Genomic DNA, 16,498 nt, shown 5'->3' with positions numbered 1-16,498 from the left:
CATAACCAATAGAGTTGGTTATTACATGACAACGAATTCAATTATTTACGTTTTATTATTTTATCTCTCGTCATTGTGACTAATAGATTTAGTCGGGTCGAGGAGAGAATTAATGTTAATGTTTTCGCCAAATGGGCAGTAGGATTGGGCAAACCCTAATGTATTGGTAACTCTTATAGGGTTTTTGTTATTATTTTTTATGGTTTAAATCGATTAAATAAATTAAATCGGAGTAGCCGAACAATCGAGGAAATAATTCTAAGCCTAATCCTAATTTAATTATATTTATCCTAATTAAATAAATTAATTAATTCACAATATAATTGATTAAACCTAAATATAAATAATTAAATAAATAATAAAAAAAGAATATAAGGAACCTGGCTTCAATCCTGTGTGGTTGCCTTGTGGAGGTGCATGGTGAACCTTAGCTTTGTGTACGTTAGATATGGATCAGAGGAGATCTGATGGTGGTTAACTGAGGGCGCTTTGTGCTCCTAATGGACCTGCGTGCATGGGACCTGCGTGTAGAATTTAATTGAAAAAAATTGCTGCAGGGACCGGGGATCGATCTCTGTACCCCTAGGTTACCAATAACACACCACTGAACCAAATGTCGTTAGTTGTACATAAGATTCCTCGAAAAAAACAAATACAAAACAATGACACCAATGAGAAAAGTCAAAGCAAATACAACGTGGGCCCCAGTTGCATATCCTGACCAATTGTATGGAGAGAGAGAGAGAGAGGCAAGTTTGTTGACCCCCCAATCCACTTCTCGCGCGCGTAAACAGAGTTTGACTGGACAAATCCCTGTGCGACATGCTGCGGCCACCTGAAACAAAAACCAGAGACGCTGGAACAGTGCACTCAGTCACCTTCTCTGACGGCTTCCAAAAAGCTGCGATCTGCAAAACAAACAGAAAAAGGAAAAAAAAACCACCCAGATCCACTAAAAATCACCCCCTGAGTTCAAATATGGCTTTAGCTTCGCTTGAAAACGCCTAAAACACCCGATACTAAGCCAAGCTTCCTTCAAGCCCTAGCTATGGCGTTATGCCGTTCTCGTGTTAAAGCTCGTCAACGACAGGTCTAAAACGTTCCACACACCATTACAAGCAATTATATACACTGGGAATTGATTAACCATGCATGAATTATAAGTTTTAGTTCCAAGAAGGATAAGCAAACCGGTGGAGATCAGAGCTCGTGTTCTGACGCGTTACAGGCTCCAAAACCGATTGGTACAAGCTCCTTAGACCTTCAGCAACTCCATGGAACGATTCAAAGTGGCTGCAACTCCCTGTGGGAGAATTTTTACCATGCCCTAGATTCTTGAATTTTTGAAAGTTTTATAATCCTATTTTTTCTCCTCCTTCCGTCCCCCCTTTCCCCTTATTGTTAAGCATTTATATGACCTGGATTAGGGTTAGGTTTTGGGCTTAGATGTTTGAGTCATGAGTTGGAAATTTGAAAAAAAATATATATTATTTCCTTCTAAATTTGGAAAGTCTTCCTCATAGACCATGCAAACGAATTTTTACTATTTTATGAAGTTATATGGGCCTTTAAAGGACTAGTAACCAAGCCATGAAAATTGATCCATTTATTTTAGCATTTTACTTAATTTATTTAGCTTTTATTTGAATAAAACCTAAATAAATACGAATAAAAAACACAAAAATGTGAGGATGTCCTTAAAGGTCCTTGTTAGGCTTAGGATCATGTTTGAGATCAAAATCTTAGGCCCATTAGTCCAAAAATCCAATATTGGCCACTTTGTGTTTTATGCATTTCCTCAAAATCGTCCAACTTCAACCATGCGCATCTCTCTCAATTTTAACCCTATGGAGGTTTTCTTGATCAATTTAGAAAGCTTAGAGTGTCCTCTAAATGATCCTTTTGGTTTCATCTCAATTGAAGCTTCCATGTTCATGTATGCTTCATTGGAAAAAGATGACTTCTAATTGACTTTCAAAAGGACCTGTAATATTTTTGTCCATATCTCCTAAATGGTACATTTCTTGATTTTGGGCCCAACATTTCTTGATTTTGGACAATTTCTGACAAACCATTTGAGAGTTATGACCAGTCAAAGTTAAGCTGACTTTTTTAGTTAAAAAAACCCTGATTTGAACCTTTGATTAGGAGAGAGTGACTTGATTTTAACCATTGAGCCTTGAACCCTTGAAGATGAAATAAGACAGGCAAATTTTGGGGTATGACACATACCAATACAACATGACAGTGGTAAAGATAAAACTTTCTAACTTTTTTCAGAATTCGATCAATTGAAATCTTAAATAATATATGACAGCAAGGGTATATCATTTAAGCAATTCAATTTTAAATTCATTAGTAACAATGCACATCATGATAAACTCAAATCCAGGAAACCCCTGTCTATATCATAACTAAATGGAGCAATTCAAATTGCGAATAACTCTGTCTTTATAAAACCTCAATTTCAGCAATAGAAATAAACTCAGTTTCATAACAAAACAAAACAACATTCAACAACTTAAATAAAGTAATTGTCTTGATCATAAGGCAATGTAAATTTAAAACTTAGCAAATTTGAAGCTAACTATTTCTCCTGTTTAATATCTCTGGCCATCTTGGTTGATGATTGTTGTACACTATCATTATCTTCTATTGCATCATTTATAAGTCTCTTACATGGAGTGAGTCCTGAATTTTCAATGGTCAGGTCATTTTTTGCAGATGCAGATAAAGGTTCCTATCATGAATTAAGAAAGGCAACCATAAGATTTATAATTATGTCACAGTTGTTATGGTGCTCAGCAAAAAAAGTATATCACATGTAAAAAATACATACAGAAATGCTATTCATATCATCCTGGGACAGAGGTTCTGGTGCTCGAAGTTTTGAGGTCTGGCAACCCATAACAAACAGTTAGTGTACAACCTAAGAAAACTAAGCATGCATTAAACGAAGATTACAAAGGTTACCCTTCAAATTTGAAACTGTCCTTAATTTTATTACGCACATCTTCATCAGTTTTGAAGCCAATGACTGAAAGTCGTCCATTTTTAGACTGATAAACAACTCTAATTGCCTATTCAATTTTTAGTATTGAGTCAAGTTCGTAAGGGAATTCAAGTGGATCGTAATCACCAGACTATGAGAATAAAAAGTATTAGACACCTTAAAAAAATTGATTCAAATATTGTTGTATGCAACATTTTCATACCTGAGTTAAATCCATCTTCATTTGAAGAGCAGACTTCCCAATCAACTTCACGTAGTCTGTGTCCCAAAAGACGAACTTTGCCTTCGAACTGCTGTCAACAGATGTTATATCAAGCTTATACCTAAATGATTCATGGCACATAGGAGAACACATCAATCTTCACTGTTTGCAAGAAAATATAAACATTACCAGTTGGAAATGGAAGATGAATATAAAGTATACCGTGGCACAGGTTATGGGCTAATATGCTCCTTAAAACACTTCAGCTTTCCATCCTTGGCGGTCACACTCCTTGTGCATTCCACACATCCATCATAGTACCATCCCATCTGCCCAACATCAAACTTATCGAGGGTAGCAACGGTAACACAGGTTGTTTCCTACAAAGTTGGCCAATATAAATTACCGTTCTATGAGGCTTTAAGAACGATAACAGTATAAGGAAACAGTCAATCTTTCTTACATGTTGCAGATTTGTTATTTCAGAGAGACTCATTATTTCAGCCTTCCAAACAAATTTGTCATAGTCAGAATAAAATGAGTTTTGTGTTGCCTCAACTTGTACACTTGAAGATGATAACAAAGGCAAATCAACACCAAGTCTGAAAAATGTAAACACAATATTTAATTCAATTCAGATCAACATCAAGTTAAATAAATCATTGTGCAAGACAGTTAAGAAGAAGATCAATAAGCATTCCAAACCATATAATAAAGAAACAAACACATGCTTTAGTACCTTTCTTTTAGACTCCTGACTTCCTCAATAGCAAGGTCATTAATCAACAATTTCGTTCCATTCCATGTGTTGAAAACACTAACTGGAAATCCTCCTGAATCACAAGAAATTGAAGAAACACTTACAACTGTTGGATATAAAAGAAAATAGGCAGTTACATTTAAACTATTGTATCATGCATGAGTACCTTGAGCCTCTTTAACCCTTGCATTGATTAGCACAATAACAATATCAGAGGATTGCTTATTATTCTTATAATACTCATATAGTTGAACTGCAAGTTACCCCCAAAGAGTACATTGTACAACTGTTTTGCTGGCATCTACAATTGAAAAAACTATTATGTTCTTGTTGTTGTCACCGTTAACTTGTGTTTGAGTGATATTAGTGATTCCTCCAATCAAATCTAAGAAAAAAAATGGATTGGTTAAAGTTTTTCAACAAAAATAAATTATAACACATGAAATTAGGGTTTAGGGAACTTACCAACCAAAACATTTGATTGAAACCTTCCTTCAACTATGGAATTCAAACCAATTATGTTAAGGTAGTTATGAGAGATGTCAGGAAATTCTGCTTTCTTAACAGAAGTTAACCCACAAAAAACTAATTTGTATGTATGATTTGTCGACTTAAAAGCAAAATCATTCTTCCCAAATTTAAAATTTTGCATGATATAAGAGTTTCCTGTTTCAATTTCAGATTTGAATTTCGAAAGCAAATAAGCAGGGGCAACAGCCTGAATCATACCACGCTGCAAGAAATAAACATTTCATCATCAGTGGTTAATCAACACAAAACATATTATAAGTAATCAGTGGGGAACCATATCTTGCTACACTACCTTAGAATCAACCAAAACCATCTCCATGTGTTCTTTGTTTGAAGAACTTGTGACAGTCCATAGATGTTTGCATCTAACAGCGGTCTTCCACAAATCTCTTGAATCATTGATCTCTTTAAATGGCTCAATTGGGCGAGACATGATTCACATACAAACACTGCAAGAAGAGTAGAGATATCAGTTAATTATCAAAGATGAATCAAATGGAGATGAATGCAAACAGTGTTTAACAGAAGTTAGAGACGGAGGTGATGGAGACGAAGGTAGTGTCTTGAGATGAAGGAGGAGTGAAAATCGCGGCGGAGGTGATGGAGACGAAGGATTTGTCTTGAGATGGAAGAGGAGCGAAAATTGCAGGGTATTGAGGTGCAGCAGAATTGACATGGTTATGCATTTGTTCATGTTTTATGCAGCCTATGGAACACAAAAGGTTTATTGAACAATGAAAGGTTGCAGTAATTGAAGTAATGGAGTTCTGTGTTTTCCAAGCCAGATATTGTGGCTTTTTTTTCTTTCATTCACGTGGCCAGGGATTTAATGTGTAGGGGAGTAATTATGGGTTGGCTTAGATATTTAAACCCAATTATATTCTCAATGTAGCTTTTGACATTATTTCACCTATAATATAAAATAATATAACATAAAATAGATTAAAAAAAGGAAAAACCAAATAAATAAAAATGAAATCAACCAATCAAAAAGTAACACAATAGATAGCATTTAATGTCAAATGAATATGGTGGCTTTATTTTTCAGAAGGACAAATTTACCCATGGAATTTGAACGGTTATAGTTATTTAATCAGAGGGCTTAAAGTGTAATTATCAGGTACTTTACTTTTTATATATTATAATAGATATTAGGCGTAACATAAATAATGGATGTGTTTATTTTAATATTAGGGCTTAGGCCTTCTATTTCATAAATAAAAAATATTCCACTATGACATTTTTTTCAAACAAAATAAACTAATTGACTAGTAATTGTATTATAATTAGTCCTTTTTTTACTCTATTATAATTAGTGATTAAATATTACACCATTGATTCTCTACTAAAATAAATGAACTAGTTGACTATTAATTGTATTATAATGAGTCCTATTTTTTACTCAATTATAATTAGTCATTGAATATTAATTCCACTATTGACTAATAATTGTATTATAATTGATCCTTTTTTAATTGGGTTATACAAGTGTTGGTGATTAATTCAGAACCGTAGTCTTATAAAAGGTATACAAGAGTTGGTGATTAATTCAAACCACAACACAACCAATCAAACCCACAAAAGCCAATTAATCTCAAATTGTGGAAATGTCTAAGCTTATCTTTCGAGAATACATTGGTGTGAACCAATCTTCAACAAGTTTAAGTGATTTTCCAACCGAAATAATCGACACTGAAAACTTTGAATTCCACTTCATTTTGGGTTTTGCCAGTGAGCAGTATGACAAAAATGGAAAAGGCATAGGAGTTTTCACAGAAACTTGGGATGTGGATTACTTTGGTCCAGATAAAGTGGAAGATTTCAAGAAAAACAATCCAAATGTAAAGGTGGTAATAAGTATTGGAGGTCGTGATGTTGAAACTCCATTTGATCCTGTTGAGGAATATTCATGGATTAAAAAGGCTGTAAAATCACTCAAAGAGCTCATCGGAAAATACAAGAATACTAGCGGTATCATAATTGATGGCATTGACATTAATTATCAAACTATCAAAACTAGTAACGACCTATTTGTTAAGTGCATAGGTCGAGTTATAACACAACTCAAGAACGATCTTGACCTAAATATTAAGCTTGTATCCATTGCTCCATCTGAGAAAAATGAACCCTACTACCGCGATTTGTTTAAGGCAAACAAAGATGATATCAATTGGGTTGACTACCAATTCTACAATCAAGAAAAAATCATATCCACAACTGAGGCCTTTGTAGAGATATATAACAATTTAATAAAAGACTACGGTTCTGATAAAGTCCTTCCTGGAATTAGCACCGACCCAATTGACACTAAGAATGTTAAGATTACACAACATAATTTCATTGATGGCTGCGTAAAACTCCTACAAACCTCAAAACTCCCTGGTGTTTTTCTCTGGAACGCTAATAACTCTGCAAATCCCTCTGAAGGTGAGAACGAACCTTATGCCCTAGAGCATACCTTGCAAGACGCCCTCACCATATCAGCCAGTAAGTATTAAGTAATCATTCATATTATGGTTCAAGTATCATAGACTATAATATAGAGCTAGTTCCTACGTTCCAAGCTCTATATGCTTTAGTCTTTTATATATATGTTAAATAAGAACCTTATTTCATGTGTGTTTTTGGTATTATGTTGTAAGTGTGGAGAATTATTTCTCATATATTAATATATGTGCTTGTAATATGGTTAAATAATAAGAGGTCCTTGTTTTTCTTTTCTTACATAATTTATATATATCATATCAATAATTACATATTTTTTATTTTTATGTTTTAAATTTATAAAAATTGAACTATTAGGTGAGTGAAAGAATTGAAAAATACAAGTTTAGAGCTTTGGATTAAAATATCTACGTTTTATTGTTTGTGGAGGAAAAATAAAATTTTCTTTGTTCTCTTAGAAAAAAATATCATGCTTTTGTTGGCGTTTTAATTTTTGTCATGAATTTAAGTGGAGTCTTCTATAGAACCTTTTTTGGCCGCATGTCCTTCCCTCCACTTATGGTATTTCTTAGGATGTGTTCTGATTCATTAGAGTCGCTTTCTTATCAAATTGCGACTTGTAAGCTTGTAGACATGCTTAGGTATTTGAATTTTAGGTGGCTTGGATGCTATGGCATCTTGCTTTGTGTTTTTTAGATTTTTACTTCGTTGGGGGCATGTCTAAGATTATAGGTTGTCTAATTATGATTTGGCATTTGGTGCTTTATCTATTTAGAAATCTATTTTTGATGCATTTTTTATTGAAATTCTATACACATGCATTATTTAAATTATAAGAGTATTTTCACTTCTAGGAAATTATATCTTAGTAGATTTGTGGGCTTCATCATTAGTTTCTAAGGTATGAGCCACATGTGATTCTCCATAATAAAAGAGTGAGTGTTTGATAGAGTGTTAAAAAAATGTTGTTTTAGACAGATTGCACGCCCAATAATGCGTAGATAAAATTTTCACCCATTAAATATAACTCACCGCGTGAACGCTCAATGACTTGTCTTTAGAGTGCTAATTTTGTAGGTTCATTCATACAACCACATCAAAGCAGCTTGTACCACCATATTAAGAATTATCATTATCAATTTTGGTTCCTAAACGGAACAATGACACTGCCTATTGGAATCAACTTTTGATTCTTGCGAATTTCGACCACCAAATCTCTTCTATTTCAATCAGATATTTGTTGATTCAATCATATCTCCTTCAATTCAAGCCTCGACCACTTTGATATGTTAAGAAGGTAGCAACTTCGAATTTCATTTTCAAAGATTTTTCAAAATCCCTCGAATCAAGATAATCTTCATTCTTCTATAGAGACACAATCGGTGGGGATCTATTCCAACAAGAAGAATCTCAACCACAAGGTTCTCTTAAATCAACTTCCTCTTTTACAAGTTCTTGTGCTCAAGAGACTGTGTATTGATATATTTGGAGAGGACCCACAACTGCTCGTTTGTTAACTTAGTATTTAGGTGGACTTGTTAGATTGTTTCAAGACCTTCGTATGATTAGACACGGCTAAAGACTACTTGTTAGCATTTGAAATTTTGATGTTATGGTTTCATATGTTTAGATATACAATTTATGTTTTTATTTGTAAATGTTTAAAATATTTTATCTTAGAATTGAATAATTTTAGATGTAAGAATTTTGTATTTTTAAATAGATAATGTCTTAATGATAATAGATTTATTCAATTATTTATGTTAATGTTATTTATGATTATCCAAGAATAAATATAAAATGTTATTAAAAAATGGTAAAACAACATTACTAGAAGCACAAAATAAAAAATTTAGAATAATAATAACTAAATACCTAGTATAAAAAGAGTAATTTACGTTTGTTATTTATACAATTTACATCCGATATTTTAGGATGCAAATTCAACGAGTGGGAAATATTTAATGAATTTACATTTGTTTTAAAACGAGTCTAAATACATGGTATATATGTTATACCATTTTTAATAGAAAACGAATGTAAATTTTTACATATATACATTTAAATCAAACAAATTTATACCCCATTTGATAAAAATCGGATGTAAAATATATAATGCTTAATATGAATATCAACAAATTTACACCCTATTTTCCTTAAATAAGGTGTAAAAATATGGTATAATACACCCTATTTTAGTCATCCCGGATGTAAAACATGATTATTATATTTTATTTAATTTCAATTACACCTTATTTTATTCAACCAAATATTTGTGTAAACCGCTGAATCTAGACATTCAATAAACAAATACCTTATAACGTGTGTAAAAGAACTCTATTTATTTTTTAATAATATTTAAAAAAATCATTAAACTAAATAATTTTATATAAAAATCATTCATAAACCAAATGTACAACCAAATCAAATACATTCTACCATCATCATATATAAGTCTTACATCAAAATCATATTATCTAATACCAAAAAAGTCATACATCAAAATCATATTATCTTGTACTAAGAAGTCATAATATTTCTTCATGCAACAAAAACAAAATATTCAACCACAAGTCATAATATTTCATGTATAATTTTTCTTCCTTCACTTTTATTTTGACAACATTTATTTGTTTTCTTGGTGCTTATGCTCTTCAACCATTCTCATTTGGTGTTGTTGTAGATTTTGCTTTTCAACCATTTGCAAAAAAAAAAAAAAAAACTTAAAGCCCAACGTTGTTGAATATGGTCAATTGTCTCTTTTTCATATGATGAGGTGTCTTTTTTTTAAGCAAGGAATATATTAATCAGAGAACCAGAGTTCTCGAAACAAGATACAAAAAAAGACCCGACTAAAAAGCACAAGAAGGAAAATTAAACGCCAATTGCCTCTTACGACAAATAGTAAAACAGTAACCTACTAAACTCGTAAAAATTACAATTGGGCTGTATAATTTTCCCCACAAAAGCCCATCGCTAAACTAACGCTTTTATCCCCCAAACTATATCAGATATGTTCCAGGTATCTCCCCTAAAGATGATTCTGTTCCTAACCGTCCAAAGAGACCAAACAACCGCCAATTATACCACTCCCTCCTTACCCTTTCCAACTTTATCCTTTTTTCCATAAAAGTACCAATTCAAGAAACTCTCCTTCATATCTGTTGCCTTGTACTTATCAAAACTAATCCATTATGCAATACTCCTCCATACTAATTCCTAATTATGACACGTTAAAAACAAATGAGCCAAAGACTCCTCCCTTATGCAACAAAAAACACAAGAAGAGTTGGATTGAGATATAATACCTCTTTTTGATAAAGCTCCTCTCGGGGGAAGTCTATATATGAAACTCCTCCAACTAAAAGCTCTAATCTTCATATGAACATCCGTCTTCCAAACAAAAGAAAAAGCCTTATCAAATTCGCCCATAGGACCATACAGAATATGGTTACATTGATCAGATTATAACAAGATTTAACCGAAAAGATTCCCTCTGGTTCAGCCTGCCAGAACACCATATCATCCTTATTAATGTCCAATTTAATCGAAGAAACCAACTGCTGCAGCCGCAGTAGGTCTTCAAGCAAACTGTTGCTGCAAAAAGGCTCGGCACCAGGCGCTAAGGGCGAATCCATTGCTGCTACGGAGGAAACTCGTGATGTGACGGTAGCAAGACCAGAAATGTTCCATTGATTTTGAGAATATGTTGCAACAGAAGGCACAACGGCTGGGCCTGCAGCAAGAACGGTGATGTTCCAGAGAATTGGAGGGAAAATTCTTTCTATATGAGATCAAGTATCTATGGAATTTGGTGGCAAAGTGGTGAACCAAGTGAATGCATTTTTTGTTAGTGAACTAGGAAAATATTTGATTCTTAAATTTTTGCTATTTGCTAAATCTCCTGCCTCAGTTAAGTATCGGGCTATGTGTTCTACAGTAGATTCACTAGTATCCCCTGAAAATTTCGTAAACTTAGGCACTTTAGAGCCTCTTGGTAGTTCTTTTTGCAGGATAAAATCTACTACAGGGGAGGTATAATTGGGACGTCGAAGTCCAGTGTTGAGGTTGTTATTAGCCATAATCCTCTCTATTAGGGTTGTTAAGTTATTTTTCATCGTCTTGTTATTTTTCCTAACCCTGTTAATCACTTCGTCTGCAATTTGCTCCCTATTAACCACAACTACCCTAGGCTGTTCTTCAAGAATTTCTTGTCGAATAGCGTCAGTTCTCTGGGTTTGTCGTTCTTTCCCTGCCCCCGGGATCCTTTCACCAGGCCTTTGTCTAGGTGGTCGAACTTGTTCTATAATTGGTTTCTTCCTCCTGGATTACAACCTGGTTGGTCCTGCGTCGAGTAGAAGTTTGAGGGGCTCCTAGGAAATATGCTATATGCCCCAGTTTTGCAGACAATCGTTGGTATGTTTGGACATTATCTTGGTTAGTCCTATTAAGATTTGTTATTAAGGGAGAAAAAATTGAGCCCATCTCTCGAGTAAGTACACCAACCATATCGTGGTTGCTTGCATCCATTTCTTGCCTAAATGCCGCTTGATTGTTGGTTGTCAGTGTAGGCATTTGGCTCGACGGAACCTGATTTTGTACACTTCGTCCAACCGAACCTGCATTTGGCGAAAAAGTCGCCGTAACGGGTTGTGTGTACGTAGGTGCGCCACCTTGAAAACCTATCATATAAGATGATGACATTCCATAAGGATGCTCCCTCCAAGGTCGATAACCTTCAAATCCTGTTGGTCAGGGGGTGAATGGTGGCACCTTACCTGTAAAATTTGTCGAAAACGACGGGATTTCTGTTGTACTCGTAAAGGGAGGTGTCGTGGTCGAACTAAATATTGGTATTTTTCCTGTGGATATTGTCATCGACGCAGATTCGGGCATGGCCATAGAACTATTTACGGCCGCAGACCCTATCATGTAGGTATCGCCTGTGATTCTGGCGCAGAAGTCAAGACATTCGTTGCACTTGCAGCAACTGTGCCTGACCCTTGTGGGGGATCTTGTGCTCCCCGTTCGCTGGTTGAATTAACCTGAATTAACCGTTTTATTTTTGTATTTACGTTTAGGAATTGGTTGTGAATTATTTTTAGATTTACCACTCCTAAGGTTCATACAAGGTTTTAATATACTCTAAACCTATAAGACAAACCAAAAAACACTTAAATGACAACTTTTGACACAGTCCCACCGGGTGTGCCAATTTGTTTACCGTGATTTTCGGTAAACAACCGCTAGTCCTCCAAACTATGAATATACTTTGGTTACTCGCAGGATCGACTAGATTGATCCTAGGACATGTGTCTAAAAGTTATCCTTTATGATGATATGATTCATATTTTCATAGTTTTTAGACTTTTAACGAAATAATCCTAATCTATGACTGGTTATAAAGTAAAACTAAATACAATGCAACGAAAGAAATTGCAAAGAGTAAATCGAAATGACTAAACGATAAACATAAATGACTCGACAAGAAATATAAAGAAATTAGACGGTAAATGTAAATGGTTCGACAAGAAAATAAAGGAATTTAAATGACTTTGTTCTTATAAAAGAAAGACAAATATTGAACAGGTAATGGTGTTACACGTACATTTCTCAGCGAAAACTCTTTCTCTAACACTTGGTACTTGAGTGATTTGTGAGTAATTTGTACAAAATGAACACCCCTGGATCCTACCACTAAGACCCTTATTTATATTAATTCAACCCTAACGGTCCTACTCTAACGAAATGCCACGTTGCTAGCTTGCATGCACTTCGAATTCCTAGGGCTCCACATGTCCTCTTTGATTCAAACGAAACCCTTTGAATTTCAAATCTTCGCGCTCGAACACTCTTCGACGCGCATCAACGTGTCTTTTGTAAAAACATATCAAAATATCCTAAGTCTTTTCAACACTCAGGTTTCGAAGATAACCCATTCACATTTTAGCTTCGATTTAGGAAACCTTCATGATATGTAACTGTCATGCACTCGTTTTTTTCTATCTCGTGAGAGATACGAACTGACTCTTCTTTTGTTTTTGAGTTTTGAAAATCAGAGAGTCGCCACCGACTTTTATTTTATCCAATTAAGGAAAGGTTTATAAAAGAAACAGAAAAAGACCTTTAAGAGATTTTGGGTAAGGGGGTAGGTTATACAAAGGGAAGGTATTAGCACCCCTTTGTATCCATGGTTATCCATGGGCTCTTAAATGCTTAGCTCACTTGTTTTGAATCATTTGTCTTGCCTTGAAATGCTTGTATGTGGTTTTAAAATACCTTTGTAAATTGGCTTTGTAATGATCCTTGTGCGGATGTATACAAAGTGTTTTATCTTTCGAAAGATGTTTTGAAAAAAGAGCTTTAACTTCGTAATGATCCTTGTTTGGATATATACCAAGTATTGTCTTTTTTGAAAGTTTTATTTTGAAAAACAATGATATATGAGACATTTGTTTGTTTTGATTTGAGCAAGCAATTAGGAGATCTACCCTAAGTTTACAAGGTCCTTTCCTATTTCTTTTAGAAAATTCTCCTTTTACCGGATGTAAACAAAAGTTTAGATTTGTATTTGAAACAGTAGAATTTGGATTTTGAAAAGAGTAACAGAGGGATTACCCTAAGAGGTGCAAGTGTGATTGTGTTCTGGTTCAGATATTTTTATCTTTGAAGTTAGTGATCTAACGCTTCGGTTTTTATCTTTGACATACATGCAGTTTTATATGTACTGGAATTAAAATGCGGGAATGTAAAATGCGGAAAGTAAATCTACGCTATTACATCGATTGTGCGAGAAATGTAAACTACGCTATTTACATGAATTTGACAACCTATACACTTATCTAGGAATTTAAATTGCAATAAGATAAAAGAAATATTTTTGGATTTTTTGTATGATTGATTTTAATTAGAATTAATGCAAAATTAATTTAATTAAAATGCTATGCATTAGAAATAAAATTTAAACCTAAAAAATTAAGTCTAAAATATGTTCATATTGCTTGTTAATTAATTTTAAAATAAAAACTATTTTTTTTTTTTGATTTTTTGAAGTTGTTTTGAAAATCATTAAGTTAAATTAACATATAATTATGCAAATAATTATACAAATAATTAAAACTTAAAGAGAAAAATATTCTAAATATGTACAAAATTAGTCTATAATATATAAACCTAATTTAATAAAAAGAACAATTTTTTTTTGAATTTTTTGATTGGTTGAAATAATTAAAAAGCAAATATATAAATATATACTAATTAATTAGACAAAATATTTTAATTATTAAGAAAAATAAAATATTTTTATGTCAAAAATTAATAGATTATTTTATAAACCTAAAAGTGAAATTAAAATTATTTTTGGATTTTTGAAGGTATTTTTAATCAATTATGCAAGAAAAAAACAACTTAATTAAGAAAATACTAATTTATATGATTCAGTGTGACAAACCCTTAGGGTCTATGGTGAACCTGCAAGACAAGGAGCGTTAGATGAGAGAATCAGAATGATCTGATGGTCATAGATGCGTGGCACATGGAAATAGCCTAGTCAGCGAAGCACCAGATCTGGGGATAAAACAAAACGCGCATTTTTCAAACTGGCCAATCAAATGGCGCCATGCAGTCACCTTCAACCTCCAGCCCGTCGCCTTAGGTCTGTAACTTTAGGTAAAGGTTTTACCTACAGTTTTTGTCCGTCGCTACAAACCTGCAACCTATCAAAGCTCCATACAAGCATAAAAAATTCATTATGAAACCATGGTTGAGTTCGTATGGACCTCACGAACTCATTAGAACCCTTATTTTTCTGGAATTTTGCTTAAAACGAAGACCCCTCTTTTAAAACTTGAAAACCCTAAAATGGTATCTACTTCGTTTTGCACTTAAACTTTAATTAAACCACCCAGAAAGCATCCATACTTCATCATTAGTACAAATACAAGGTTAAATTCAATTAAAATAACATGTAAGTATGTGTTAGAACTTGATTTAGTTCTTGACAAACCGTGGCTTATATAGCTCGATTTGTGAGGCTCTGAGGCTTGCAATTGATATGAATATGTTCAATGATGTTCAGGGATGATGTTTGAATGTTTAGTTTAGATTGAAACTTGCTTGAACTCAAAATTCGAATTTTAATTTTCTTGGAAAATTTCAAGTTCATACAAGCATGATACAAGTATATGATAGGCTCTGAATTCGTGTCTCTTTTGCTACTGAAATGTTCTACTCCATTTATAAGACATGAAGGGACTTAAATCTTAAGCTAACAAGCATTAAGTGCCTTTGAATTTTTGACTTTTTTAATAATATATAGCTTTGAATTCAAGCAACCATGGCTTGATTTTTCTTCACTCTCTTGCCCTAGGCCTGCTGTACCTTCATGCTGCAGAGCTTTGAATGATTCTTGGTGACTCATGCTTAAGAACAAAGCTACATAACATTATCCTTCACCATTTCTTTTTCAATTTAATTTTAAATGAAATAAAATTAAACCAAAAAAAGAAATAAAATTTTATGGGCCTTAGGTTGGTCGTGGGAGGCCCTTAGCAACATTAGAATCATGTTTGGATCATGAAAACTTGGCCCCTTTTGGAAAAAAAAACATTTTTGATCAATGTTGGTTTCATGCATTTTCCCAAAAAATAGCCAACTTCAACAAGGCATAAATCCCTCAATTTTTATCATATGAAGGAGTTCTTGTACTTTTTAGAAACCTCAAGATGTCCTCTACAAGCCACTTTGGAAACTTTTTTTCATTTGGAGAAGTTATCTTGATGTTATGGCCTTTGACAAAAAACCACTTTTTGTTGACTTTGAAAATGACCTGTAATGTCTGAGCTCATATTTTTCAAATGGTGAATCTAATGACCATGGGACCAATTGCATTTGAAAGATAATTGAATTTCCTTCAAAACAAGCTTTGGTTGGAATTTTTTGAATGAATGAGGAGAGAGTTATGGTCAGTCAAAGTTCAGTTGATTTTTAGGAGAAAACCCTAATTTTGAAACTTAGGGTTTTGTTGATTTTTTATTTTTCCTTGATGAATTATGATCAACCAATGATCAAATGATGAATCTTTTGACAAAATATGGATGTTGACAAAAAGTTTCATTTTTGACTGTCTGTTGACTTTTCGGTCAAACTGGTCGTCTGTTGACTGTTTGAGCTGCTGACTGTGCGTCTGAGCGAATTGAAGTTTGAAAATTTGTATGGCGGTACTTTGAGATATATGGAGGTCCGTGAAATCAATTTTAAGTCTCAAAAAACTTGTTCTCCTGAAAAAACAAAAACCCTAGTTAGGGACTGTTCGTGTAGGAGACAGTTGAGCGTACCTGATTTTTGTGCAGTGCTGAGTCTCTGCTGATCATGTGATTATCAGAAGACTTGTAGAACAAAAATCTTGGAATTTTGAAATGTAAAAGATTGATTTGATTGATGGTACAAAACACGGAGAATTGCACTGTCAGCGGGTTTGACTGTCAACTGTCTGTTCAGGCATTAACGTAACAGTTAAAGTGAAAATTCAACAGTTAAAGTTAATTTT

General features: G+C 33.6%; 1 protein-coding gene across 1 annotated transcript; it reads left to right on the top strand.

Annotated features, from left to right (window-relative positions):
* The first annotated feature begins 6,021 nt into the window (after positions 1 to 6,021).
* LOC131599585 (chitinase 2-like) lies at positions 6,022 to 7,228 on the top strand. The gene has a single exon (XM_058871885.1). It carries the CDS (start codon positions 6,114 to 6,116, stop codon positions 7,002 to 7,004), a length of 891 nt encoding a protein of 296 aa, XP_058727868.1. The 5' UTR covers positions 6,022 to 6,113; the 3' UTR covers positions 7,005 to 7,228.
* The last annotated feature ends 9,270 nt before the right edge of the window (positions 7,229 to 16,498 follow it).

The sequence above is a fragment of the Vicia villosa genome, linkage group LG4 (genome assembly GCF_029867415.1).
Source record: "Vicia villosa cultivar HV-30 ecotype Madison, WI linkage group LG4, Vvil1.0, whole genome shotgun sequence".
NCBI classification, from domain to species: domain Eukaryota; kingdom Viridiplantae; phylum Streptophyta; class Magnoliopsida; order Fabales; family Fabaceae; genus Vicia; species Vicia villosa.
The sequence above is the reverse complement of the archived record's forward strand: the minus strand, read 5'-3'. Positions and strand labels throughout refer to the sequence as shown.

Excerpts from the sequence above, each read along its gene's own strand:
- LOC131599585 (XM_058871885.1), top strand. The coding sequence starts at position 6,114 with ATGTCTAAGCTTATCTTTCGAGAATACATTGGTGTGAACCAATCTTCA.